At 44.5% G+C, this 25,966-nt stretch overlaps 1 protein-coding gene across 1 annotated transcript in view; it reads left to right on the top strand.

Moving 5' to 3' along the window:
• The first annotated feature begins 367 nt into the window (after nucleotides 1-367).
• FBXO32 (F-box protein 32) overlaps nucleotides 368-25,966 on the top strand; it is a 41,303-nt gene continuing 15,704 nt past the window's right edge. Inside the window, exons 1-4 of the mRNA XM_032253029.1 lie at nucleotides 368-768; nucleotides 7,067-7,179; nucleotides 8,677-8,726; nucleotides 9,942-10,034. Coding sequence (XP_032108920.1) covers nucleotides 653-768; nucleotides 7,067-7,179; nucleotides 8,677-8,726; nucleotides 9,942-10,034 — 372 coding nt within the window. The 5' untranslated portion in view covers nucleotides 368-652. The remainder of the gene's footprint in view (nucleotides 769-7,066; nucleotides 7,180-8,676; nucleotides 8,727-9,941; nucleotides 10,035-25,966) is intronic.

Here is a 25,966-nt window from a genome sequence, read left to right as displayed (position 1 = left end):
GCGGAGGTGGATCCTGACAGCTCCGGGGCAGGAGGGGGCTGGCCTTGCTCCCCACGCCCACCTAGCAGGGACCCGGACGCAGCTCCGGTCCGCTCCCTGCACCTCGCCAGCCCAGGAGCTTCAAGAGACCCGGGCACAGCTTTCCGAGCACAGTGCTTCGCTTAGGGGCCGCGGTGCCCTGGGGGAGGGGAGGGCGCGTGGAGGTGGCAGGGGCGGCTAGGGACCCGGCCTGGCAGCGCCGCTTCAAGTTTCCACCCGCGCGGTTGTGCAACCGGGAGGGGAGCTAGAGCCGCGGAAAACAAGCCGAGCCCATAAACAAAGCCACGTGGCCTCCGGGCCGGGGGGCCGGGCTAAGAGCAGGCGGCTCTTCCGGCAACAAAGAGCTGAGGCCGGCGGCGGGGATAAATACTGCGGCCGCGACAGCCGCGCAGCACTCCCGGAGCCTGCAGCGCCCGAGACCCTCCCCGCGCCCGCAGCCCCGCAGGGTGCCCCGCGCCATTCCGCAGCCCCGCCGCCCAGCCGCCCCCACGCCAGTTCCCGGCCGCCGCCCCCTTCGCGGGCCCCTCACCCCGAGCATCCGCCCCGGGTGGCGCGTCCCCGAGGCCGCCAGGCCGGTCCCGTCTCCCAGTCCGCCCCGTCCGCTCTCGGTGCCATGCCATTCCTCGGCCAGGACTGGAGGTCCCCTGGGCAGAGCTGGGTGAAGACGGCCGACGGCTGGAAGCGCTTCCTGGATGAGAAGAGCGGCAGCTTCGTGAGCGACCTCAGCAGGTGAGGGCACCCGCCACCAACTTCCAGCCCCGCGACACTGACCGGGACTGGTCTTGGGGGCGCAGGGACGGCGAATGCGGGGCAGGCGGGGCTGGAGCGGGCTGCGAAGGGAGACCCTGACCGGGAGGGTGGGACTGCGGTGCCCGCATTTCTGCAGAGGTCTCCAGATCACGGGAGACTGGGAATCCGGTTTCTCTTATTGTTCAAGGTCATTGTCCCCAAGTGGACACGACTCCTTACGGAACACCTGGTCCCTCTATCTGACGACATTCGCGGGTAGTGCCCCCGAACGCTCGCTCGGACTTAATCACACCGCTTTAGTGGTCCCTGCTTTAAGGACCCCAGAGTCGCTCACTTTGCGCGTGTGGGGGCTCGGGCGAGTGGGCTGAGCCCCTTCACCTCCTCGTCGCCGGACTCCCAGCGCCCAAGCGCGGTGGACGTGACCGGTGACCGGATGCGATGCGGATCCCACCTGGAGCGCTTCCAGGCCCTGCCCAGGCACGGGCAACCACGAAGTGGCAGGGAGGATGAGTAACCAGGAAGGGACAGCCAGATGGTCCCTGGGGAGCTGCTTACTGGGCGGGCTGCGGAGGTGCAGAGGGGGCTGTGGGCAGGAGATGAAACTCAACAGCGCTCTGCTTCTGGGAAGACAGGGCTCTTGCACCTGTTTCCCGGTGGCCCTCTCGGTCGGTCTGCTTTGTATAGAGCGTGCACTGTTTCCAGGGGTGCCTGTCAGCCGCGGAAAGCCTGCCTGGCGTGGGCTCTGGATTGGAGGTCTCATCTGAGCTCCGTGATCTGGTGGGAAACTTGAGGTCTGCTGCGCTCCCCTCTCAGCTTGGCTAACTACGCCAGCGCCCGCTAATAAGTGAGGTTGCCTAGAATTTGTCAGCCCCTGACCTCGACAGTTGACTTTCAGAGACTCACCATTTAGCCCAGTGAGGGGGGGCCATGAAAGTGATTCCAGAAAGGACTGGTGCAGCCAGGGTCACCCCTGGGTGCCTTTTCCTGCCGCCTTCGGTTAAAACTATGGGCCCCTGCACCCTTAAATTGACTTCGATGGAGAATTCTGTTTCTGGGCCAGGTTCCCACTTACTGAGATTTACCCACTGGTTGCTTGGATAAAGCACTGGCAATAATTTTGAGAAAACTATCAAGAAAATGTGGTTATTTTGGCAGCTCGGCTTCCCGTGCCTCCCATTTGTTTGCGATATGTAATGCGTCAAATTCCCATTGTCTCACAAAGTAAAGAAAGACATTATTTAATCCTGGAGTCTGTCCGGAGAGACCTGAACGTACTAACCGCCAGCATGTAACCATTTATGTTGAAGTTACTTGGAGGCAGTCCCAGAGGAGTTTAGGGATCACCATAAGGAAACCTTATTTACACAAAATCAGGCAATTTATTTACAGAAAAGTAAGACCAACTGCTATTGACAGACTGTCTTTTATTGACTGGAGTTACCAATTATGCCTGAATTATTCCCTCAACAAAATGGGAAACGCTTTCTCCTTGTTCCTAAGGACAATGATCTAATATTTTGGTACTTTGTTTCTGTATACAAGTTCAAGTTCTTTCTATAAAGGTGCAGAAAGGGTCTGAAGAGCCATGTTAGAGCTGCTCACCCAAATATAATTGCAGGCTGCTCCTCAGCGGGGAGCAGGTGATTGGGTTCAGCAGGGGAGGATTTAAAATGTAGGGTCGTATTCATACTCACCTACCCGGGAGGCTGAGGTGGGAGGGCCACTTGTACCCAGAAGTTCAAGGTTGCAGTGAGTCATGACTGTGCCACTGCGCTCCAGCCTGGGCCACGGAAAGAGACTCTATCTCTAAAAATAACTAAAAATTTAAAATTTATTTTAAAATACCAGCATCAAAAGATAAACTGGTGTCAATCTCCTTTAGAAATAAATAGTGATATCTCTGTCTTCACAGTATAGAAGAACTGAAGATGGTTTTAACTTACCACAAAAGCTTAGACTGGGCTGGGATCAGGTGGCTTCCTGCACAGCCCACCTCCCGTGTCCCGTTCACTCTTTCTTTCCTCCCGTTTCACACCTGAGCTGGCGCTGTCACATCCATCATCATTACCGCAAATAGTCATTGATATTCTGACCACCTGTGGTCCTCTGAGTCAGCGTTTAAGAATCATTTGGTAGCCTCTTAACAAAGCAGCTGGCTGTTTGTTTGCAGGGTATTTTTTTTTCCAGCAACTGTAAACAATCCCTTCCCTACTTAGCATGAAAAGCCTGCCAACTACTTAAAAGCAGTTGGCTTTCTGTGGTCTGGGTTTGTCATCTCAGATATCCTCCCTGTTTTTGGTCTTGGTGATGTTCCCCTGTGAAGTCAGGTTTGGGCTGCGTGCCTGGCGACACAGGTGAAGCTGAATGCCTCTCCTGTCCTGAGAAAACAAAAGGTGGGTCCTTAAGCAGGGAGGGACCCTGAAACAGGACTGCAGAGACATGGTAGACCGACGTCTCTGATTCCATGGACCATTCTGTGAGCCGCCCAAACAAGAGCAAGGGATGAAGGAAGGATGCGTTGGGTGGTTTTCAGCCTGGGGCTGTTGTTTCGTGTTGACCAAAGCTTGTCCACACAGCATACCCATTCTGGACTCAGCTGGTCATCCTCTCTGTGGCCCAGGACTCTGTCCTCCTCCAATGTATGTTACAAATCCAATCTCAGCCATGTGCCCAGGAGTGAGATCACGGGACGATTTAAGATAAGCTTAAAGCAAGACCCCTTCTCAAAAATGTTGACATTATATAAAATACAAGGGGAATGGCAAGTGTTAAATATGGTGGTGCAGATTAAAAATGCAAGGAAAGAGCTCGGCGTGAATGGAGATGATCCAAGAATGCTTCAAGGAAGTGGTGGTTCAGGCGCCCGCACAGCCCTCGTCAGCAACCACCCCCTCGCCGCCCACCCCCAGGATGAGTAACCTAGACTGTCTGAGCCTCTGCCACTCTTCTGTAAGCCTACACTTCTGTCATTGAAAACTGACTCAAATCTTGCTTTACTGTATAGCTAACGCTGGACCCAGAAGCAGGAAGTTTACCTTGGTGCCTGGGTAAAAATAATAGTTAAGATTTTATAAGAGCTTACTGTGTGCCAGACACTGTTCTATGAGCGTTATACACTAGGCTGTTTGTTTCACCAGAGCATTCTGGGTACTAACCTTGGGAGTCTGGCGATCTAGAGATGCATGAGTCAATTAGCATAGAAATCTCACTGGCTTTAATCAAGGCTCTATAACTACAATTAAACCTCTTGGGGCACGTCACAGCTTTCTTAAATAGTTTTTATTGCAAATGAAATGAGAAATAGGGCTCTTTTTTTTTTCATTCCCTTTATCTGCTGCCAAAACCATCTTATTTATGGTCTTATTTTGAAATTTTTTAAAAGTTGCCTTTAAGTGTCTTGATATGTGGTAATGTGGGGCTGGGGTTTTTTACTTATTCTAGACCTGCACCTATAAAAATCTAGATTAGTAAAAAGTGTCACAAAATAGCCATTTGCTGGCTAGTATTGAATTTTGTGAAGAAAGCAGCCGCGTTGAGATGGTTTTGCTTATTTAAAAAAAAAAAAAAACAACAACAAAACTCCAATGCTACAATTCCTAAATGGTGGTGGTTTTTCTTGTTAAAAATTTCAGTTGTAATTTTCCATTGGCTTTGCATTTCCTTGAAAAGGACACAATTGGTCTCTCAAAATAGCCTCTAACTGAATATATTATTGCTTAAAAGAAAACACATAAGTAGGCAACACAAATAAACCCCATAGCCCTTCTTTCCAGGCCCTATCTCCGGAATCCAAAACCTAGTACCAAGTGAAAAGGATAGGGTTTCTCTTTGGTTCAAACTTTTCTACATTCTACAGTGAGAGAACATCATCAATTATGTAAAATTCTTTCTAAACTGGCTTTTGAAATGAGTCACTCAGCCTTAAAGCAGGTTATTGTAGCTTCTGAGGAAGTGAGTGCGCCAATTCCTTTGAAGAATGTTTTCAATTGGAAAAGAATAAGATGAAATATAAATATTTGAACTTGCAAAGTCATGATCGCAATCTATGGCCCGGGCTGGGCAAATCTGCTGCCGGACCTTAAATGTTGTCACCGAGACTAAGACAGCCTCATTTTATGATTCTCTATGTGTGGATTTATACCGTAGGTTTTTGTTGTTGGGGGGGGGGGTGTGTTCTTTCAAAGTAAGCCTTCGTGTGGTATTTTTGCACATAAAATGTTCTAGCTTGGCTTTCTAAAGCTGTTCTCAGCTGTGGTACATCGTGGACCACTCAAATGACCTTCTGTCTTTTGCCCTTTTTTTCTAGGCGTTGATTGAAATGTCTTAAGTTAGCCTCAGGGACTCAGTTCTGCTCTTTGTTCTGTCCCTCTTTTCCTTCTGACCTTGGAGCAGATAATCAACTGGTCAGTAATTCTGTACCCCTGTAGTCATGCAAGGAGACAGAAACACACTCATGTGTTATACAAAGCCTGGCCCAAAACACTCAACCTTGGCTTGCTTTTGAAAGTGCGTCTGAGAGGACGTTTCTGCAGGACTCTATCTGAGACCTAAAAATATCCTGTTTCCCTGAATGAACAGGAGAATGCTATTGAGTTTAGTAGGAAACTCAATAAATGGTATGAAGCATGGCCTTAAGAAGGAAGATTAACAAATGATTATTTATCAAGTTTGTCCTGAAAGATCCAGAAAAGCAGCACTGAGTATATTGTTGGAGATGTCGCATGGAAGCATATTAGCAAGATACTTATCCTAATCGAAGTGCTACTTGAGAGACTATTGTCTTAATAACAAAAAGATACTGGAAATTGCTTCAAATCTTCTCTTCTCTTCTACCATTTACACAATGCCAAGGAAATAGAGAAGTGCAGATGTACATAATTGTACCCGACAGATGTATATCCAAAAAAGATAGAAATCAAATTACACTTTAAATTCAGCAGAGAAACTCAGAAAATTGAAGGAGTATGAAATATCAGTGGTATAGCCAAAAAAAAAAAAAAACCCTAATTTATGTTTTACCAGCTGGCATTATAAATCCTGTTTTACATACTTCGTGGGGGTTGAGGGAGCTGGGAAACCTATCTTACCATCATACCTCAGTGTTTCTCCTGCATTCTTACTGTGAAAATTATTCAGAGATTTACTTGGAAGTTACACTGTATAGTAGAATAGCTCATTACCCCTCAAGTGATCGCTCAGTACACTGAAGGAAATAAGCACCCACGTTGAAGCTGCCCATCCTTCAAACACCTGTGAATTAGGCAGGGCCATCCAGTGTCTGTTCAGCCCTTATAAAGTTATCAATTATAAGTTTACCTTGTTTAGTCAAGGGTCTTCACCTCGCAGCACGATGCCTAGTGTGTGTCGGTCCAGGCACTACCTAAAACTTAAGCAGCTGGCGCTCTACACTAAGCATCTCCTAGACATGGAGTTTATAAGTCAGATTTTTGTAAACATGATCATGTTTTAAAGACATGTTAGGAGGATGCTACTTAAAAGCAGCCTGGGTCTACTTTAAATGGATGAATTGTACGGTATGTGAAGTTTATCTCAATGAAGCTTTTTTTTTTTTAAGAAGCAGCAGCAGCTTGGGGTAGATGCTTTTGCAAAATGGAGGCATTGTGTAGTACATGATGTCAGTAATCAGCCCTCCCCCATCCGTCATTTTTGTTTAAAGTAATATTGTAGTTCTCTGCATTGCTCTTAGTTGAAGAGTAGAGTGCTGTATTTCAAATTACAATGCAAGGCACTGTTAGGGAATTCAAAAGAAGTAGAAGCCCCCATCCCTGCCTTCCACACAGATGTGAAAATGTTTCATCCTGAAGGGGAAGTCTGTGCCTGTATAGACTTTTTTTTTTTTTTTTTTTTTTTTTGGTGGCTTCACACTCTGTTGCCCAGGCTGGGGTACAGTGGCATAATCTCGGCTCACTGCAACCTCCGCCTCCTGGGTTCAAGCAATTCTCTGCCTCAGCCACCATGCCCAGCTAATTTTTGTATTTTTAGTAGAGACAGGGTTTCACCATTTGGCCAGGCTGGTCTTGAACTTCTGTCCTTGTGACAGGAGTCACGACCTCCTCAGCCTCCCTAAGTGCTGGGATTACAAGCGTGAGCCACCACCCCTGGCTGACTTATTTTTGAGTGATCATTTTATTGTTTTATTTTGTTTGAGAAGCCTGTATGTTTGTTTGTTTTATAACTCACGAAGTTATTTATAGAAACAACTCAGGTTCATGTATCGCTTTTACATCTCATCTTCTTTGTCTTCTGTTATTCATAGTTACTGCAACAAGGAAGTATACAATAAGGAGAATCTTTTCAACAGCCTGAACTATGATGTTGCAGCCAAGAAGAGAAAGAAGGACATGCTGAATAGCAAAACCAAAACTCAGTGTAAGCCACTTGTTTTGCACTTAAGAAAAAAGCTGTTTGAAGATAGTTATGATTGGTTCTTGGAGGGAAAAAAAAATAACACCTCCCATGTCACACATCTGCCTCAATGTCTTACTGTGTCACTGACAAAGGTTACTGGGATCCTAACACTCAGAAACCTGGCTGTGCATTTTACAAGCAAGATTAACATGTTCTTTACAGTCTTGTTTATAAAAGTCAGTTGCTAGTTGAGGGCTTTTTTTCCTGCTAGTCATTTGCATTTGACATAGGTTATTTTATAGTGATATGGTCAGCCAAATCAGTTCCAGTGTGTACTTTTATCTTGAATTCTTTCGAGGCTTTGAAAATAGATTTTTCTCCCTCTTTCCTTGTATAAATCGTATTAACATTTCTAGATACTATATGTAAGTATCAGCAGAGAGTATAAAGTTTTGTTAATCAGCAGTAATTATAGGTTATTTTATCTGTAATGCATGTTTTCCTCATGCTATCTGTTTGATTTCTACTTTTCATGTCCTTATATAAGTTTCAGGTTTGGCATTTAAAATAAACTTGTACTTGAGTATTAGTGGTTTTTGTTTTTGTTTTTGTTTTAATTTGTAGCTTTGTAAAAAAAAAGAAAAATTTTTTTTGAGACAGAGTCTTGCACTGTCGCCCAGGCTGGAGTGCAGTGGCATGATCTCAGCTCACTGCAACCTCTGCCTCCTGGGTTTAAGCGATTCCCATGCCTCAGCCTCCTGAGTAGCTGGGATGATAGGTGCCTGTCACCATACACGGCTAATTTTTGTGTTTTTAGTAGAGACGGGGTTTTGCCATGCTACCCAGACTGGTCTCAAACTCCAGGGCTCATGCGATCCGCCCACCTCTGTTCACAGCATGTGACTCATTCTGTCAAAACCTAATTTCTTTTTATTTCTTTTTTTTTTTGGAGGTAGGGGACAGAGTCTCCCTCTGTCGCCCAGGCTGGAGTGCAGGGGCACAATCTCGGCTCACTGAAACCTCTGCCTCCCAGGTTCAAGTGATTCTCCTGCCTCAGCCTCCCAAGTAGCTGGGATTACAGGCACCCACCACTACACCTGGCTAATTTTTGTATTTTTAGAAGAGATGGGGTTTCACCATGTTGGCCAGGCTTATCTGAAACTCCTGACCTCTAGTGATCTGCCTGCCTCCACCTCCCAAACTATGGGGATTACAGGTGTGAGCCACTGCACCCAGCCTGTAATTTCTTATGACATAAGGTTTTAGAAAAAAAATAATAATTTGGAGCTTTGGTGTATGAAATCTGGCTAGCAAAGATTTAGAGTGCTTCAGACCAAGTAACTGATAGCCTCAGTATTTCTACACTGCAGAAATGAAGCACTTGAAACTTCTTAGGTTGTTAGTAGAGTCATTATCTTTTGTCAAAACTTTTTAAACTTTGGAATAAATGAAATGAAATGTTTTAAATCTTGGGCATGTCGCAAATCTTAAAGCTGTGTGTTCTTTTTGCCTCTATAGATTTCCACCAAGAAAAATGGATCTATGTTCACAAAGGAAGCACGAAAGAGGTGAGCCTCCATCCATTTACTAAACAGTCATGCTAAGCCTTGTCCCTTCCTGATAGCATTGGGAGGAATATGGTAGGGAGGGGGGATTACTTCAAATCGTGAGTGTCTTCTTGGACATGGGACGTGATAGCTATTGGTCTACTATCCAGCCAACCGTCAGAGTTTGTGGACAACAGAGAGAGAAAAAAGCAAAAGTCACTAAATGGACCCTCTAGTCGTTGAATGAGATTATGTATGTAAAAGTGCTTTATAAAGATTCACGTGCCCATCTCAAAGATATTATTATATTGCCCTGGGTTTTGTCTCAGGGCAGTGTCTCCCTTTTGTTCTAAGATCTCTTTGGGCTTCAACTCAGTTAAATTTCAGTACTGGAAGGGCTAATCACTAAATATAGTAGAAGTTGCCAGTGCCTGCTCAGTGTGATGTGGAAGGGGACAAGACATAATAACCACATTTGTATGGCACTCTATAGAGCCCTTTTACGTATATTTTCTCTCCACGCAGGCATTTGCTAAAATAACTGGGATATAGGCAATATGGAAGAATTTCTATCACTGTCAGGGACCTTGGCAAACATCTAGTTCTCTCTGTGATTTGAGGCCCAGAGGAGGTCAGTGGTATTCCCAAGACCACCCAGATACTCTGAGCAGAGCTGGGACTATGAACCAGCACTCTATACTCCCAATTCCCCGTGTGTTCTTAAGTGAAAGATCAAAACTTCTTTTACTTCCTCCCAAAACCTTAAAAACACTTTTGATGATCACAATGAGAAAAGCACTATTGGTATAAGGCAAGGTGGTGACACAGTTGATTCAAGTAGGTCTAATTCTCTTCCCAAGAGTACGTTACTGTCATCAACCATCATGACATCCCATATCCCATACCCTGCTCCCAATCTTTTCTTAATAAGCAATTACTTGTTTTTCCAGACTAATGTGTGGAAAAATCATAAGCAAGGTCCCAAATGGTGTAAGTCACAAAAAGGGGGATTTTAACATGTGAGGGGCTGCCTGAGGCAGCTGCTGGCTGGGTTACCCATCTCGGTGGCTCTCAAGGGCTTGTGGGTAAGGGAAAGAAGCCAGTGCCCCAGGTCACCTAAGATGGGCATCAAGCTCATGCGGCAAACTCCAGTTGGGTTGTTCTAAATGGCCCATTCTGACGCGGATGACCTCTGCATGGCAGGAGTAACTTCTGTGCCTTTGTTTTCACGTTCAGCGCCATGGATATTGTACTCTGGGGGAAGCTTTCAACAGACTGGACTTCTCAACTGCCATTCTGGATTCCAGACGATTTAACTACGTGGTCCGGGTAAGGCTCAAACGCCTAAAGGCTCATCCTGGCTCCTTCTCAAGTTGAATCATCTCTTTGGGTTGTCTTGAAGTAGTTTCCCCAAAAAATAACTTTTTAGGACCCTAAGAATTTTGAGGCAAGCAGAAGACAGATCCCGCAACCTCTTTCTTTTTTTTTTTTTTTTTACTTTTTTTATTACACTTTAAGTTATTGTGCACATGTACAGAACATGCAGGTTTGTTACATAGGTATACACGTGCCATGGTAGTTTGCTGCATCCATCACCCCGTCATCTACATTAAATATTTCTCCTAATGCTATCCTTCCCTAGCCCCTCACCCCCTGTTATCCCTAATCTCTTTCTTCTTCAACATACTTCAGGTTCTTAAGTGGGTCCTACTAGGATGTCCCTGAGATTGGCCAGGATGGTCAAGGGCTGCCGTAATACCCCAGTGAGTCAGTTAGTGAGCCTCTCTCTTGAGGTGAAATTTCATGCCAAGCCCCTTTCAAGCCCGCCCCGAGGATACAGGGGAACGTGTCACAGGCAGCACTGGCCCTGGCAACAGCCTTAGCAAGACAGAATTCAACAGGAAGCAAGCCCTAGAGCACTTTGACCTGTTTTAAAACCCTACCCTCTGACTGTTCTCACCATCTCCCTCTTGTCCCACTTCAGCTGACTCGGGGGGCCTGGGGCGGGGGGTGAGGCACTCTCAGATAAGGCCACAAAACTGGCTGAGTTAAAGCACTTCCATGTTTCTTGCCAGTGGGTCCCTTCCACCCCCATGTGGTAACGGTATTCAGTCCCGTGTCCACCTAAAGCTTAAAACTGCTTGTTTTGGCTGGGCACAGTGGCTCACGCCTATAATCCCAGCACTTTGGGAGGCCAAGACAGGTGAATCACCTGAGGTCAGGAGTTCGAGACCAGCCTGGACAACATAGTGAAACTCCATCTCTACTAAAGATACAAGAAAATTAGCTGGGCATGGTGGCGCACACCTGTAATCCCAGCTACTTAGAAGGCTGAGGCAGGAGAGTCACTTGAACCCAGGAGGCAGAGGTTGCAGTGAGCTGAGATCGTGCCATTGCACTCCAGCCTGGGCAACAGGAGCAAGACTCCATCTAAAAAAAAAAAAAAAAGATCTCTTGTTTAGATCTGTTGCTTTCCATTTTAAACCTTATTTTGGAAAAAAAAAAAAAAGGTTAATAAGCTTTAGCAAAATATTAATGATGAAGGTAGTAAAGCAAATCAGCTTAACCATGGGATATGGGACTATCACGTTATTGATGATTTTTCATTGGTTTACTCTTTTGTCCCCCCTGCCCACACTCCAGAGCTCCCTTGTATACTTTTGTCAGCAGTTCAACCTGGGAGGTAGCAGCTGTTTGGGTTTTAGGCTCTGAAGTAGGGAAATTTCCCCGTGGGTGTGGGTTGGTTTGGTTTTTATTTTCTTTTTCCTGGGTTGTTGTGCTTCTCAGTGCCGTGTTACTGAGTCAGATGATTACAGAGGCTCAGCCAGGGTGATGACATTCAAGGCCCCTTGAGACCTGGATCCTTCACCTGTCATCTGGGCAGATGCAGGCTTGGCTGTCCAAAGTGACCTGATAAAAACCCAGGCCTGCAAGGAGCAGGTTAGGAGCTGTGAGCTGAGCCACATGAGCAGGTCCATTCACTCCAGCTAAGCTCTTCTGCCAATCCAAAAGGGATAAAAATAAGAGACCTTCTTGGGTGAAATGTTCATGCCATTCAGTGTGACTCTGCAAGTTCATGGAGGTCACCTAGTCCTCCTAGGGCCCACAAACTAGTCTACACTGGTTGGAAACAGGCCCAGAGTGATCTGGAAACTTCCGTTGCTAAGAATACGAATAGTTTCCATCTTCTAGGTATTAGAGGAAGACACTTAGATCTGATGTCTTATTACAGACTGATCTTCAAAATGGTCAGTTTTTAGATGGTCTTCCTTTCTGCCTGCTTTTTTTTTTTTTTTCTAACAAGAAATAAAGCAAAGGAACAAGCATCGGGATAGTGATAATCTATTTCATACATGATAATCTATTTCATGTATGTTAGTTTTCACCTTTTATCTTTTCAATAACCCTATAAAATGTGGGTGCTTTTATGATCTCTCTGTAAACAAATGGCCGTACAGCAAGATAAAATGACTTGTCCACAGTCACAAAGAGATGAAATCAAGATTTGAAATCTGGGCAGTCTTAGAACCAACACTTTTAACTGCTACCATAGTTCTCTGTGAGCAGCCGATCTGAAGTAAAACAGCCTGAGGGCAGGTCCCAGCTCCACTGATTTCAAACTGTCTCAGCCTTCCTAAGACTTGGTTTTCTTCTCTATAAGAAGGACTTACCTCAGCTTTCCAGGGTAGCTGGAGAAACTCAGTGATATAAACAGAAGCACTTTGCAGCCTAGAATCTGCTGTGCAAAGCCAGCCACTAATGTTTATTATTGCCTACTTACCAAAATTATTGATTTCCCCCTAAAATGCCTTTTCAATTGAGTTAATTAAAATGTTTTCTACTTTTAAAAAAAACAGTTGGCAAATCTGACACTTGATCGAGACTCAGCACAGCGAACGCTAAGAGTATCTAATTGTAAAATACATCACGGGCATTTTGCTTTAAATAATCTTAGAAAAACTGCTGCATGCTTTCAAAGTTGTTAGGTTCAGAAATAGTGGAAAAATATTTCTATTTTGCAAAGAACAAATTTTTCCCCATCACTATTAGAGACCTCTGTAATTTGAGAAATAATATGTTATTTTTATAAAGAACTTAAAAACATTTTAATGATAGCCACCGTGTTTTGAGGTTTTCCTTCTTAGAAACTCAATATACTTCTCAGACATTCTTATCCTTAAACCAACTTTCAAAGTAGCTTGCCAGTATATCATCCCCATCTTCTACTTGACCTAATGGTGTTTAAATGCTACAGTGATTACTGGTTTCACTAAGGAGCTAAACCAATTTTAAGGGCCATTTGGAAAAAAAAAAAAAAAAAAAAAAAAAAAAAAAAAAAAGTTTAAAGCCTTGAGAGCCAAATACATTTTCTGAAAATCTGTTATGTTCATGCTGGTTGCCATCTTCCAAAAAAGACATGCAGAGGTAATAAAAGAGATGGCTAGCACTACTATCTCAAAATGTTATCATTTTTATCACTCAGCATGAAAATTTCATGGAATGTGTCGAGTCAGAAGATTTTTTACTGTAACTTGGAAAGATGTTTATATAACATTTGTACATCATTTTCACTGGCTTCAAGCTATATACGTTGGCCCTGCTCCCTCGTCTACACAGCCCCAGTGACATAAAGATAGTTCTAGCTATGTGTTTTAAAGAAGATTTCACATCTCTAGAAGCAGCAACCTGCCGATTTGTGGAAGGACATTTAAAAAATAGTTTACCCTACACCTCAAGACCAATACATTTTGGAAATTCTCATGGGGAGCTAGAGAGGATTCCAGAGACTGAGCCAGTCAGACTGGAAGTTTGTAACCTTGACGAGGTGAGTGCCAACCAACCAGGTCACAGAGAGGTCAGAGGATCAAGTGAGACTTGAGCATCAAGTCAACCCGGAGAAAGTTTCAGAGGCCACTACCCACTTAATGGCTCTAAAGTGAGCCTGCTGTGACCCCAGTGGTCCTTGCACATTTGAATCACCTTTGAAGCTTAGACTACAGAAGCCCATCTCTAGAGCTTCCGATTTAATTAATTGAAGGTGGTACCTAGGCACTGCTACTTTTAAAATACCTGCCTGGTGATCCCAACCAGTTTTCAAGTTTACGAACCAGCTCAGAAACTACTTTGGAGCCTAGATATTACACTTTGCATATTAAGGAGAATTTTTAAATGAAGTGCACTGAGACATTAAGCTCTGGATATGACTTTTGGGCGTGTACTGAGGTCCATCAGGAATTTAGTGATGCAAAGAGGACAGCCCCTTCTCTATTCCAGCTCAGAGCTTGAAGCTTCTTTTTTGTGGTGCCTTCTGCAAATCAATCACTTTACTTCTCTAAACTATAAAACTAGGATAGGCATACCTGTATTGAAGCATTTTTATAAGAATGAAAAAATAGCCGGGCGCGGTGGCTCAAGCCTGTAATCCCAGCACTTTGGGAGGCCGAGGCGGGTGGATCACGAGGTCAAGAGATCGAGACCATCCTGGTCAACATGGTGAAACCCCGTCTCTACCAAAAATACAAAAAATTAGCTGGGCATGGTGGTGCGTGCCTATAATCCCAGCTACTCAGGAGGCTGAGGCAGGAGAATTGCCTGAACCCAGGAGGCGGAGGTTGCGGTGAGCCGAGATCGCGCCATTGCACTCCAGCCTGGGTAACATGAGTGAAACTCCGTCTCAAAAAAAAAAAAAAAAAAAAAGAATGAAAAAATAAAATGTAAAAATAAAGGTAACGGGTGTGAAAGTGTTATATAAATTTCAAAATGCAATGTAACTTACTTTTCAGAAAGTTAAGTAGGATTTTAGCATATGCAACCATCTTTCAAGGGTGATTGAAACCTGAAGCCTCCATTCATAGACCAGATACAGTTGGGGGTAGAGATTTGCCTGTTTGCAGTGGGACTTTTGAGGTCCTTAGAATGGTTATATATTTTTTAAATCTTTATAGTCTCTTCAGTGAGAATATATATATAATTTATATATAATATAAATATAAATCTTTATATTCTCTTCAGAGGCTCAATGACAGAAAACACCAACATTTACCCAAATAACTGCCCCTCTTCCCCTGGTCCCTAGTGAGTCACTGGAGAAACTGCATTATCAGGATAAGATGAAATTAAGAAAAAAACTGGGCAGTACCTTAAAAAATATGACTTTAAAAGGGCAGAAAACCAACTGTTATAGAGTATCTGTTATTGCTGAGTACAGTGTCATACAGAGCTTGAACTTGAACTCAAACACATACTCCTCTAAAACCTGTATTATTTTCTCCAGGCCCTACCACTAGCCAGTGAGGGAAACAGATGAAATAGTTATGGCTCTGTCTTGAAAGTCTGCAGCAGGGGTCGCAAACTTCTAGCCCTCAGCTCAATAGCCTGCTGCCTATTTTTATATGCCCCATGAACTAAGAATGATTTGCATGTTTTTCAATGTTTTAAAACATTGAAAGGAGTATAATATTTAATGATACATGGAAATTATGTACAGTTCAAATTTCAGTATCCATAAAGTTTTATTAGAACACAGCTATGCTCATTCATTAGATATCGTCTATGGCTATTTTTGTGCAAAAATGGCAGAGTTGGGTTCAGAGTTGAGCGACAGAAAGCTTATAGCCTGCGAGCCTAAAATATTTACTATCTGGAACTTTACAGAAAAAAAATTATTGCCCCCTACCGTATAGTCTGATAGTCTGAGAAGTATGCATTAAAAGAAATTGGGGTAGTGGCTCATAGCTGTAATCCCAGCACTTTGGGAAGCCCAGGCAGGTGGATCACCTGAGGTCAGGAGTTCGAGACCAGCCCGGGCAACATGGAGAAACCCTGTCTCTACTAAAAATTCAAAATTAGCCAGATGTGGTAGCATATGCCTGTAATCCCAGCTACTCAGGAGGCTGAAGCAGGAGAATCACTTGAACCTGGGAGACGGAGGTTGCACTGAGCTGAGATCACGCCACTGCACTCCAGTCTGGGCAACAGAGGCTGTTGTTTTAAAAACTCTGTCTCAAAAAATATATATAAGATCATCGAAGCGTGTTGCCACGAGCTGGTTATGATGATCCTAGGCACGCCTCACTCACTCATCTGTAAAATGGAAATCATGACACTAGCAGCCTGCTCCTAGATATGATGAGGGCTAAATAAGCTAGCCAGTTGATGTGGGTTAATCATGCGTAGTAAGAAGTTTATAAACACTAGTGATGGCTAGAAAAGCTTCATTTAAATATGGCTAGAAAAGGAGATTGGACAGACTTGAGAAGAAGCTTTGAGGATGAGGCTACATTATCTAGTACGCAGGAGGAAGCCACTGGGGGGAAAAAAAGGAAAAAAAAAAAAAACAAGAAACAGAGCATCTTAGCCAAGCAGTGGAGTCGAAAGTCATGACTTTTAACAGGCTCTGGTATTCCCAGACGCCATCAACCAGCAAATCATAAATCTGTTACACTGTGGTTTACAAATTCCATCTTTGTATATCTACACCTTTGATAGGCACAGTCAGGCTGCAGAGTAGGCAAATGTTGTTAACCCATTTTAGAGGTGAGGAAGCAGAGGCCAGGGAACTGGGTGATTTGCACAAGGCCTGCCCAGGAAAGGATGTGGAATAAAGGCAGGACACCTGAGCCTGCTTTTGCAACTCCTGCTTCAGTGCTCTCTCCTTTCAATGGCATTGCTTAGAGGGCAAAATGCAAAATGGAGCCTGCCTTTTATCATCACTAAAATATTTGCACACATGCTCTCACAGGAGAGGGTCTTAATGCCAGAATGACCTTTGAGCTGATCACTCCTAGCTCTCTCTATGGGATGAGAATGAGCCCAACTATACAGTAACTGTAGCTGCCATTCACAGCCCAGGAAGGTCATGGAGAACTTGAGCACCAGTTTTCTCACTGGAGTAAACTAACCCATATGTGCTAGTGGATCACGAAGGACAAATAGAAGCTTGCAACCCCAGTTTCTTTGTCCCTCTGCAGCAGAGCATCACAACCTAAACTGATGTATGTTCTTGTTTTTCTCCTGCATTACCACCCTAAGTGTATTTGAATGTTCCCAGCAAGTTACTGCATTCCTACCACCCCTGAAAGCATTTTCCAAAAACATGTTTTAGTTTAAGTTGACTGGCGGTTTGGCAAACAAAAGGCTGGAATATGGCACGATGAGTCAAATTTAAACCCAATGGCTTAAATTAAGGGCATGCTGTTGCCAAGCCCTTGGTGGGCCTTCAGTGTGCATCAGCAGCCTGGCTCCTTCACACAGGCTTCTCTGCCACAGTGACCTTGGATTCACTAAAGGCTGTACAGGTGGTGGCCTTCCTCTAATGGAGGGTGGCCCCCGCCACCTGGGTTTCAAACTGGTGCTATCTGGGATGGAGGAAAGGCCAACCACTGTAGCAGCAATAAAGTCAAAAGAGCAAAGCCACGGGCCCATTTGAAACTTATGTACAGGGCCAGGCATAGTGGCTCACCTGTAATCCCAGCACTCTGGGAGGCCATGGCAGGCAGATCACCTGAGGTCAGGAGTTCGAGACCAACCTGACCAAGATGGTGAAACCCCATCTCTACTAAAAATACAAAAATTAGCTGGGCTGGTGACACACTGCTGTAGTCCCAGCTACTCTGGAGGCTGAGACACGAGAATGCTTGAACCCAGGATGCAGAGGTCATAGTGAGCCAAGATCAGGTCACTGCACTCCAGCCTGAGTAACAGAGGGAGACTCTGTCTCAAAAAATAAAAATAAAAAAAAAAGAAAAAGAAAAAGGAAAAGAAGTGATGCACAGAAATGAGTGTGACCCCACCCTTCTGAAACTTCATAGCATATCTGCCTGTACCACAACTTGGTACTGGGGGCATTAACTTTGAGGGTACAGGGTGGATCCTTCAATGACTGGTGGTTAAACTGCTAGTGATTTCACCGGAGGAAGTCTACATCTCTTGGGATTTTTGGCTTTAGAAGTGGGGGACACTCACAGGGGGACATGGCCGCAGAATTGGAGGGGGCTGTGCAGAAAAAGGAGGCCACCTGAAGAAGTGGGAGATGCCCACACCACCCCAGAAGTAGGAAGGAACCCACAGAAATGGGGGCTCCCAAAGAAGAGGGAAAGACAAAGAGACTAGAGCGTATGGTCCTAATAGTACAAAATAACCTAAGCATGCACTCTCAATTTATGCATACTCAAATTCACTTATCACTCATATACCTCTAAAAGATGCCAGTCATGATGTCTACCCTGCAGTGTTGCTGTGAGAATGAAATTGAATTGCAATCTGGAAAATGCTGTAGAACTGCACGTGGTATGTGATAACATTCAATGAGTGGAGTAGTTGTTGTTGCTGTTGTCATCAATGTTAGGTACCTTATGCTGGGCATGAGAAAATGCACAAAGATTAAAGATGACATAAAATACTGCAATTTCTGTTTTATTATTTCTCTACCTGATTTTCTTTCCAGTAACACTTTGGAGACTGCTGGATCCAAAGTGTGCCCATTTTGTATAATTTTCTTTCCTTGAGGACTTGGGATCTAAACCTATACCACCAGTATCCAGCAAAGTTTTCTAACAAAATTCTACCTAAGCATCTAGGCTCCATCAGGGGCTTATACCGTGGGACGTGCCAAATTGGGCAGGTGAGCTGGGTTTTCAGTGCCAATACCACAGACCTTTTCTCATGCAAGGAGAGATGCTCTTGAGAGTATTTACACTGTGCTCTGAGTATCTGGGCCCCAGAATATGAAGGCCTCATGCATCCACTAAAGGACGAGGTCTCCGATGGCAAGGAGTGGGAATTGACCACATCCTCCCGCTAGGTCTGCATACGTGGCAAATTGCTTCAAGCGAATGATTTTGAATCCCCATACAGGTATTTCTGTATTGGGCCTGAACACCCAGTGTTGCCGTAGCCACTTGAGAATCATATCAGATCTGGCCCCTGCTTGTCAGGTACTTCTGGGCTACTCTGGGGGACAAAGTATAACTATTCAAATGGCAAGTTGAATTAGTACAGTCTAGGAGCATTGGAGATGGCTTCTTGAAAGAGGTAGAACCTGAAATTCTCCTTCTTTGAAGGATGGCCAGGATTTGGCCAGATGGAGAGGCAAGTGGAAGTCTTTGCAGGACAAGCGATGTAAGCAGAACCTGGAAATGGGAACGAATGACTGTAGGTCAGGGGCCAATGGCAATGTGACATTCAGCCTCATAAAACCATAGGGCAGAGGTAAAGGTTGTTGGAATAGAAGGGAGCTCAGTTTGAGGAAGATCACCAAGCCAAACATCACTGTTCAGATTGATGCAATGGGGAATAAACTGCCATTGTCAATTCACAAGTAACCAGGACCAGATGTGGTGGCTCATGCCTGTAATCCCAACACCTTGGGAGGCTGAGGCAGGTGGATCACTTAAGGGGAGGAGTTCGAGACCAGCCTAGCCAACATGGTGAAACCCCATCTCTACTAAAAATACAAAACAGCCGAGCATGTTGGCAGGCACCTGTAGTCCCAGCTACTCAAAAGGCTGGGGCAGGAGAATCACTTGAACCTGAAAGGTGGAGGTTGCAGTAAGCTGAGCTCACACCACTGCACTCCAACCACTGCACTCCAGCCTGCGCAACAGAGCAAGACTCCATCTCAAAAAAAAGTAACCAGGATGGGTGAAAGATGAAGTGGCAAGTTTCTCTCTTCTGAGAATACAATTAATGCATGTAAACTTGGCTCTCCTTATTATTTTAACTGCCTCCGTTAGAGAGCTGTTTCACTTGCAAATAATATTTACCTGATCTTGACATGCCTGCAGATTATTAATGTCGCTGAAATTTTTTTCTCTTTCAACCTGTCAGTGTTCAAGCTCAAAGTCAGAACAAGACTTTCCAGGTTTTTAATCTCTGTTATCCATTGAGTAAATAAGGGTCTTGGAAGTGCCCAGCACTCAGAGCAGGGAGAGGCACTGCCTAGTGTAACTAAGGGTTTATTCTAGAAGATGCAGCCTTCCTATAGATGGTCACTCGACTTGGGTATTGAGCATGTGAGACACAGCAGGGCTGCTTGAGGCTGGGACTCATTTCTGCCTTTGATGACTCTGGGAGATTTTCCAGGTAGACATATACCTCATACTATAGCACCCACTGTCATATGAGATAGAGGAATTTGGGGATAAATTGTGTTCTTATTCTTAACAATTCTCTCTGGAATGATAGAGTATGCTTAGGCAACAGCCTTGTGGTTTTGTCCTTTGAAACCAACAGGTAGAGGAAGCTGCTATTTTTGTTGATGCTTCTGAAAGCCCACATGTTTACTGTGCCTCCAGACCTCAGGCTGCTTGCCCTTCTGCAAAGGGATTGAGATATGTTTACATTCTAAGTCATTGACTCCTAGGCCCATGCCACCCCTGGGGCATCAGTCTGGAACCAGTCCCCATATAGCCAGATTGTCCACCATTGACCTGGATATGTCATTTGACCATCATGAGCCGCCTCATCTATGGCAGGAGGAAATTTGTGTAAACTGTTTCCTGGGTCCCTTTCAGCTACAACACTCTTAGATTAAAAAAAGACAAATGTATGTTTAAAAAAAAAAACACACTATTTTCTGGGTGCAGAGGCTCACACCTGTAATCCCAGAACTTCAGGAGGCTGAGGCGGGTGGATCACGAGGTCAGGAGATCGAGACCATCCTGGGCAACATGGTGAAACCCCGTCTCTACTAAAAATACAAATATTAGCCAGGCATGGTGGCACATGCTTGTAATCCCAGCTACTTGGGAGGCTGAGGCAGGAGAATCTCTTGAACCAGGGAGCCAGAGGTTGCAGTGAGCCGAGATCGTGCCGCTGCACTCCAGCCTGGTGACAGAGTGAGACTCCGTCTTAAAAAAAAAAAACGCGTACACACTATTTGTTTAGTGCTTACCATGTGCCAGGCTGGGGTAAAATGGGAAACAGGACAATACTTGCTGTCTTGAGGGCTCCATCCTAATTAGCCAATCAGCAAGTAAGTGAACAAGACCAATTCAGATATGCATAAATGGAACAATAAAGAATGATGAAACCATCGTAAGGTAAAGATGGCCACAGGGAGGTTTTCGCATAGGATGGCCAGGGCAGGGCTCTCTGAGCCCAGGGCCAGCCACATTTGAACTGAGACCTAAGAGATGGGATGGAGCCGAGAATGTAAAGATGTGGCAGAGGCAAAGGCCTGGAGGTGAGAATGAACTTGGCCTATTTGAGAAACCAATAGCCTGTGTAGCCAGGGCAGAATGAATTTATGCAAATTAGGCTGGAAAAAAATGCAGAAACCAGATCAGGGAGAACCTTGCCAGTCACAGTAAGGAGCTTGAGTTTTTTCCTATGTGCAAAGGGAAGCCATTAGAGGATTTTAAGCAAAGAAGTAACGTGAACTGATGGATTTTTAAAACTATGAATGCTATGCTAAAATAAACTGCAGGGAAGCCTGCTCTTTACACGAGTGCAGTGAGCTAGGAGGGAAATCTCCCTTCTGCCCATTCATCTTGCACACACCACTTCAAACTTTAGTTGATATCCGCTCTGAGAGTTGCTATATGATATTGCCTGCAACTAGATGTTTCTCCTACTCATTGCCTCCAGAACTAGCATGAGCCAAAGCTAAAGGGCAGGATGTGGTTTCAGCATGCAGTGACCACCATCCCTCCCTCCAGTAGCTCAGAGCCATTCCTGGTACTGCATGGCTCGTCACTGCAGATCCTGCCGGATGCCCAGAGTGCCCACACAATAATGACACCATGGAATTCCAGAGGAGCCGAGAAGCCTCCTCCTCCTTCCCCTTCCCTCCCCCTGCCTCTCTTTAAACATAGCCACAAGTTACTGGCACCTGGGCTAAACTTTGCCCAGTCAAAAACAAGCAGCCACTTCCAAAGAAGACATTTTCCTCTGTTCTCTTTTTCTCTTGTGGCTAGGGGCAAAGAATCCAATTGGCTAAGTCATCTTGGTACACAGATTGCTAGATACAAAGCGACTTTCCTAGCCACACAGCTCTCCTAACACAAATAATAAATACGGGTTACACGAGATGACACGCCGATAATCCCAACACTTTGGGAGGCTGAGGTAAGCAGATCAGCTGAGGTCAGGAGTTCAAGAGCAATGTGGCCAATATGGCAAAACCCAATCTCTACTAAAAATACAAAAATTAGCAGGGTGTGGTGGCGGGGACCTGGAATCCCAGCTACTCGGGAGGCTGAGGCAGGACAATCACTTGAACCCGGGAGGAGGAGGTTGCAGTGAGCCAAGATTGCGCCATTTTGCTCTAGCCTGGGTGACAGAGTGAGACTCTGTCTCAAAAATAAAAAAATTTAAAAATCGGTAAATTCTGCTCTCTCCACTACCAGTTCCATACATCACTACCTAGTAGTTCTGGGCCTATAGAGTGATGCTGATATGGAAAGCAGACCCAGCGGTTTACCCAGAGCAATCGCCTCATCCTAAATGTGCTGTTAGCACTTTCTGGCCATTATCGTGCCCTTAATATTAAAAGTTGATTACCAGTCACACCATGATATATAAAATTTCTAGACTCTGTTTCCCCAGAACATAACAATAAATGGTATTGCTCTCATTTTTGGACTAAAATTTGGCCCTCCATGTAAATCGATGAGGCTTGACAACCTGAAGTCCTGAAACTATCACAATACATGTTCTGCCAGGCACAGTGGCCCATGCCTGCAATCCCAGCACTTCTCAAGGCTGAAACAGGAGGATCACTTGATCCCACAAGTGCGAGGCCAGCCTGGGTAACATAGCAAGACCCTGTTTCTACAAAATAGAAAAATTAACCTGGTGTAGTGGTGTGCCCCTGTGGTCCCAGCTACTTGGGAGACTGAGATGGGAAGATAACCTGAGCCTCAGAGGTGAAGGCGGCAGTGAGCCATGACTGTGCCACTGCACTCCAGCCTAGGTGACACAGTGAGATCTGTCACAAAAAAAAAGGAAGGAAGGAAGGGAGGGAGGGAGGGAGGGGAAGGAAAGAAAATGTGTTCTCTGTTAAGCCTATCTGGGCTCAAGTCCTGGCTGTACCATTTGCTACTGCTGGTATGGCTTTAGATGAATACTCCTCTGAGCCTCAATACCCTCACTGGTTAAATGGAGAACCTACCTCATTGGGTGGTTGTTGATGATAAACAAGATTACACCTGTACAGTGCTTAGCGCGGTTGATGACACATAGTAAGCACCTTATTGTTGTTAGCAAAATAAGACTCTATGGTAGATAACACTATGCAAGTCATAAAATGTATCAGCGTTAACTTTTCTCAACACATAGGGTGCTATTAAATGAATCACCAGCATAGTAAAATGACAGAAAGGAATATTACAGTGTAAAAGCATTTATGCATTTGTTTGACAACAGGCACAATTGAAATACAGTGATTCTGAAGGTCTTTAAATGGGTTGTACTTTGCCTTGTTAACTCACTATTTCCTGACTGGCAATAATTTTACTTAGTAATGCTCTGTGTTATGGTAAAAGCTAATGATAATAATGTATCGAGTATATTCTTTGTACCAGGCATGGTTATAAGTGCTATGTGAACACATTTAATCTTCACAGCAACTTTGAAGCAGGTTCTATTACTGTGTATATTTTACAGATGGGAAAACTGAGGGAGACAGTTCAAGTCTGGAGCCCTCATTCTTAAACTCTATGATATATATCAGAAATTCTATGATATAGCCTAGGTGCTAAATCTGGCCCTCCACCTGCTTTTTTAAATAAAGTTTTATTGGAACACACCCATGCCCACTCATTTACACATTGTATAGAGCTGTTTCTGTGTTATAGCTGCAGGGTGGAGTAGTTGCTAAAGAGACCATGTGGCCCACAAACCTTAAAACGCCTGCTCTTTGGTCCTTTACGGAAAAAGTTTGCCAACCCCTGATGTCAACTTTAAACTCACAAAAAGACTGGAGTTTAGAAGGGAAAGAAATAATACCTAATAATAAAAATGCCTATGTTTAGTATTTACCGTGGATTTATACATATTTATCTCACTTAATTCTCATAAGAATCCTGTGAAGTAAATAGTCTTTTTATTTCCATGTTAGAAATGAAGAATCTGGAGTTCAGAGGGATTAAATGACTTACACTGTAGGCTGGAGAGCAAACTCCATGAGTCTAGGGATCATGTGTCTTCATCATCATGTCCCTGTCACCTACCACGATGCTAGGACAGGGTGGACACTCAGAAAATAATTGCTAAATGAATGACAGTTACAAAGGTCACCCAGCTAGAGAATCCAGGTCTTCTATTCCAGAGTTCTTTCTCCTGCCTCCACAGCTGTCTGACAGTTTGAAAAAAAAAAAAAAAAAAAAAAAAGGCTGTTGGGGGGGCTACTTACCCTTGAGGTAGAATGAAGCACAGATTGGTTAACATGTCATTATGCTGTCAGTTGACAAATTTTTGCTATTACCTCCTTCTCCTTAGTCAGAGAAGATAATCAGACCAAAAGGCGGTTCGTTTCTCCTCCAATGCACAGTCACGGCGTTGAAAGTTTACTTGTCCTTGTGATTGGTGCATATTTAGACAAGATTAAAACTGACACCCTCATGAGATGGTAGTCACATGGAATCTGGGTTTTGGATGGATTTCAGGCAGAGCTCTGGCTGCCTTCCTCCCAACCCCTTGCCCCACCTCCTACCCAGTGATGAGTCACAGTACACAGCCGACTACCCTTCAAGAGCTGACCCAAGGCTTTTGTTTTCTTTCATCTTGCTTCATGTCGGTCATGTGAGGATCAGAGTATTAATAGAACATCGCCTCGGCCTTCTGAATCTTGCTGTTGGTCAGGGAGATACATGAAAGGTTTGGCCAGTCCCTTTGTGCCATTTTCACTCCTTTGTTGACTATCACATGCTGGTTGGTGGCAAAGCTAAACCACAGCATTTGGTGTGCTCACCACCCATGGCCATGGTCTCTACTGGTGTTTTGATTTCCTGCCTCTTTTAGCAGACACTCAGTGATCTCCTGACTTCCAATTAGATCGCCAGTACTAACTGTAACAAACCACCTCCTCCTCCCAGTCAGCTAGCCTCATCCCTCCCTGCATGCAGAAAAGATACAGAAGCCAGGGAGAAAAAGGAGTTTGGTTTAGGAGTGTTCATATATATATATATATATATATATGTAAGTAAAATTACATTCAGGAAATTAAAAGTCTGTGTGTGGTTTAACAGGCTCCTGAGGGGCTGCATGGGGACAAAAATGTTATAGAAATGCCATGGAAGCAGAGATGCTCTGAACTGCCTAGGGCCTTGATCCAGAAGTTTCCATTCTCCTCTGCAACCCAATTTTTAACATTTCATTTTGCATGCTCAATAAACACTGAGCATGACACTGGGGTGGGTGCTGGAATTACTCAGCCTTGATTCCAGCACCCACCACAGTGTCATGCTCAGTGTTTATTGACCTGAAGTCAAGTTGGGCTGAGGCCTGGCCAGGAGATGAAACTCTCTTGGAAAGTTTCCTCGGAACAGAGATCCTAGCTTCAATGTAAAGGAGGGGTCTTGGTTCCCTATGTCTCTTCTGTTGAGTCTCAGGCTAGATATTACCACAGTTGTTCTTGCATCAACCTAATAGTTTTCTCTGGGGGCCTGGTGGGTTCTCATGAAGTTAATTATTTTCACTTTACATCAACCTCTTTTGTTATTTAAGTCTTTGAAAGAATGACGTGTGTCCTTTTACTTTCCCGTGTTGGATGGAGTCTGCTGAGTCCTCACTGGTTGTAGAGTGGCTCTTAAGATGGGTCTCTTGAGCCTCACTTTGCTCATCTGTTAAGTGGGTTGAATTAGATGGTCTCTAAGACTCCTTCCAGTCTAAAGTTTCATTTTTCAACAATAGAATCTTTGTGGGTTTTTTATTTTTATTTTTCGAGATGGAGTCTTGCTCTGTTGCCGAGGCTGGAGTACAAGGGCGTAATCTCGGCTCACTGCAACCTCTACCTCCAGGGTTCAAGCAATTCTCCTGTCTCAGTTTCCCAAGTAGCTGGGATTACAGACATTTGCCACCACGCCCAGCTAATTTTTTTTATTTTTAGTAGAGATGGGGTTTCACCACATTGGCCAGGCTGGTCTCAAACTCCTGACCTCAAGTGATCCACCTGCCTTGGCCTCCCAAAGTGCTGAGATTACAGGCATGAGCCACTGTGCCTGGTCTTTATTTGTTTTTTAATCTTTCCACGTGGGTAAAGAATTTTCCTATGGAAGGAAAGAAAGATTGGACTAAGTATGCACTAACTTCAGTTATTA

Source organism: Sapajus apella, unplaced genomic scaffold (genome assembly GCF_009761245.1).
Source record: "Sapajus apella isolate SASKATOON/1434 unplaced genomic scaffold, GSC_monkey_1.0 scaffold3, whole genome shotgun sequence".
NCBI classification, from domain to species: Eukaryota; Metazoa; Chordata; class Mammalia; order Primates; family Cebidae; genus Sapajus; species Sapajus apella.
The sequence above is the reverse complement of the archived record's forward strand: the minus strand, read 5'-3'. Positions and strand labels throughout refer to the sequence as shown.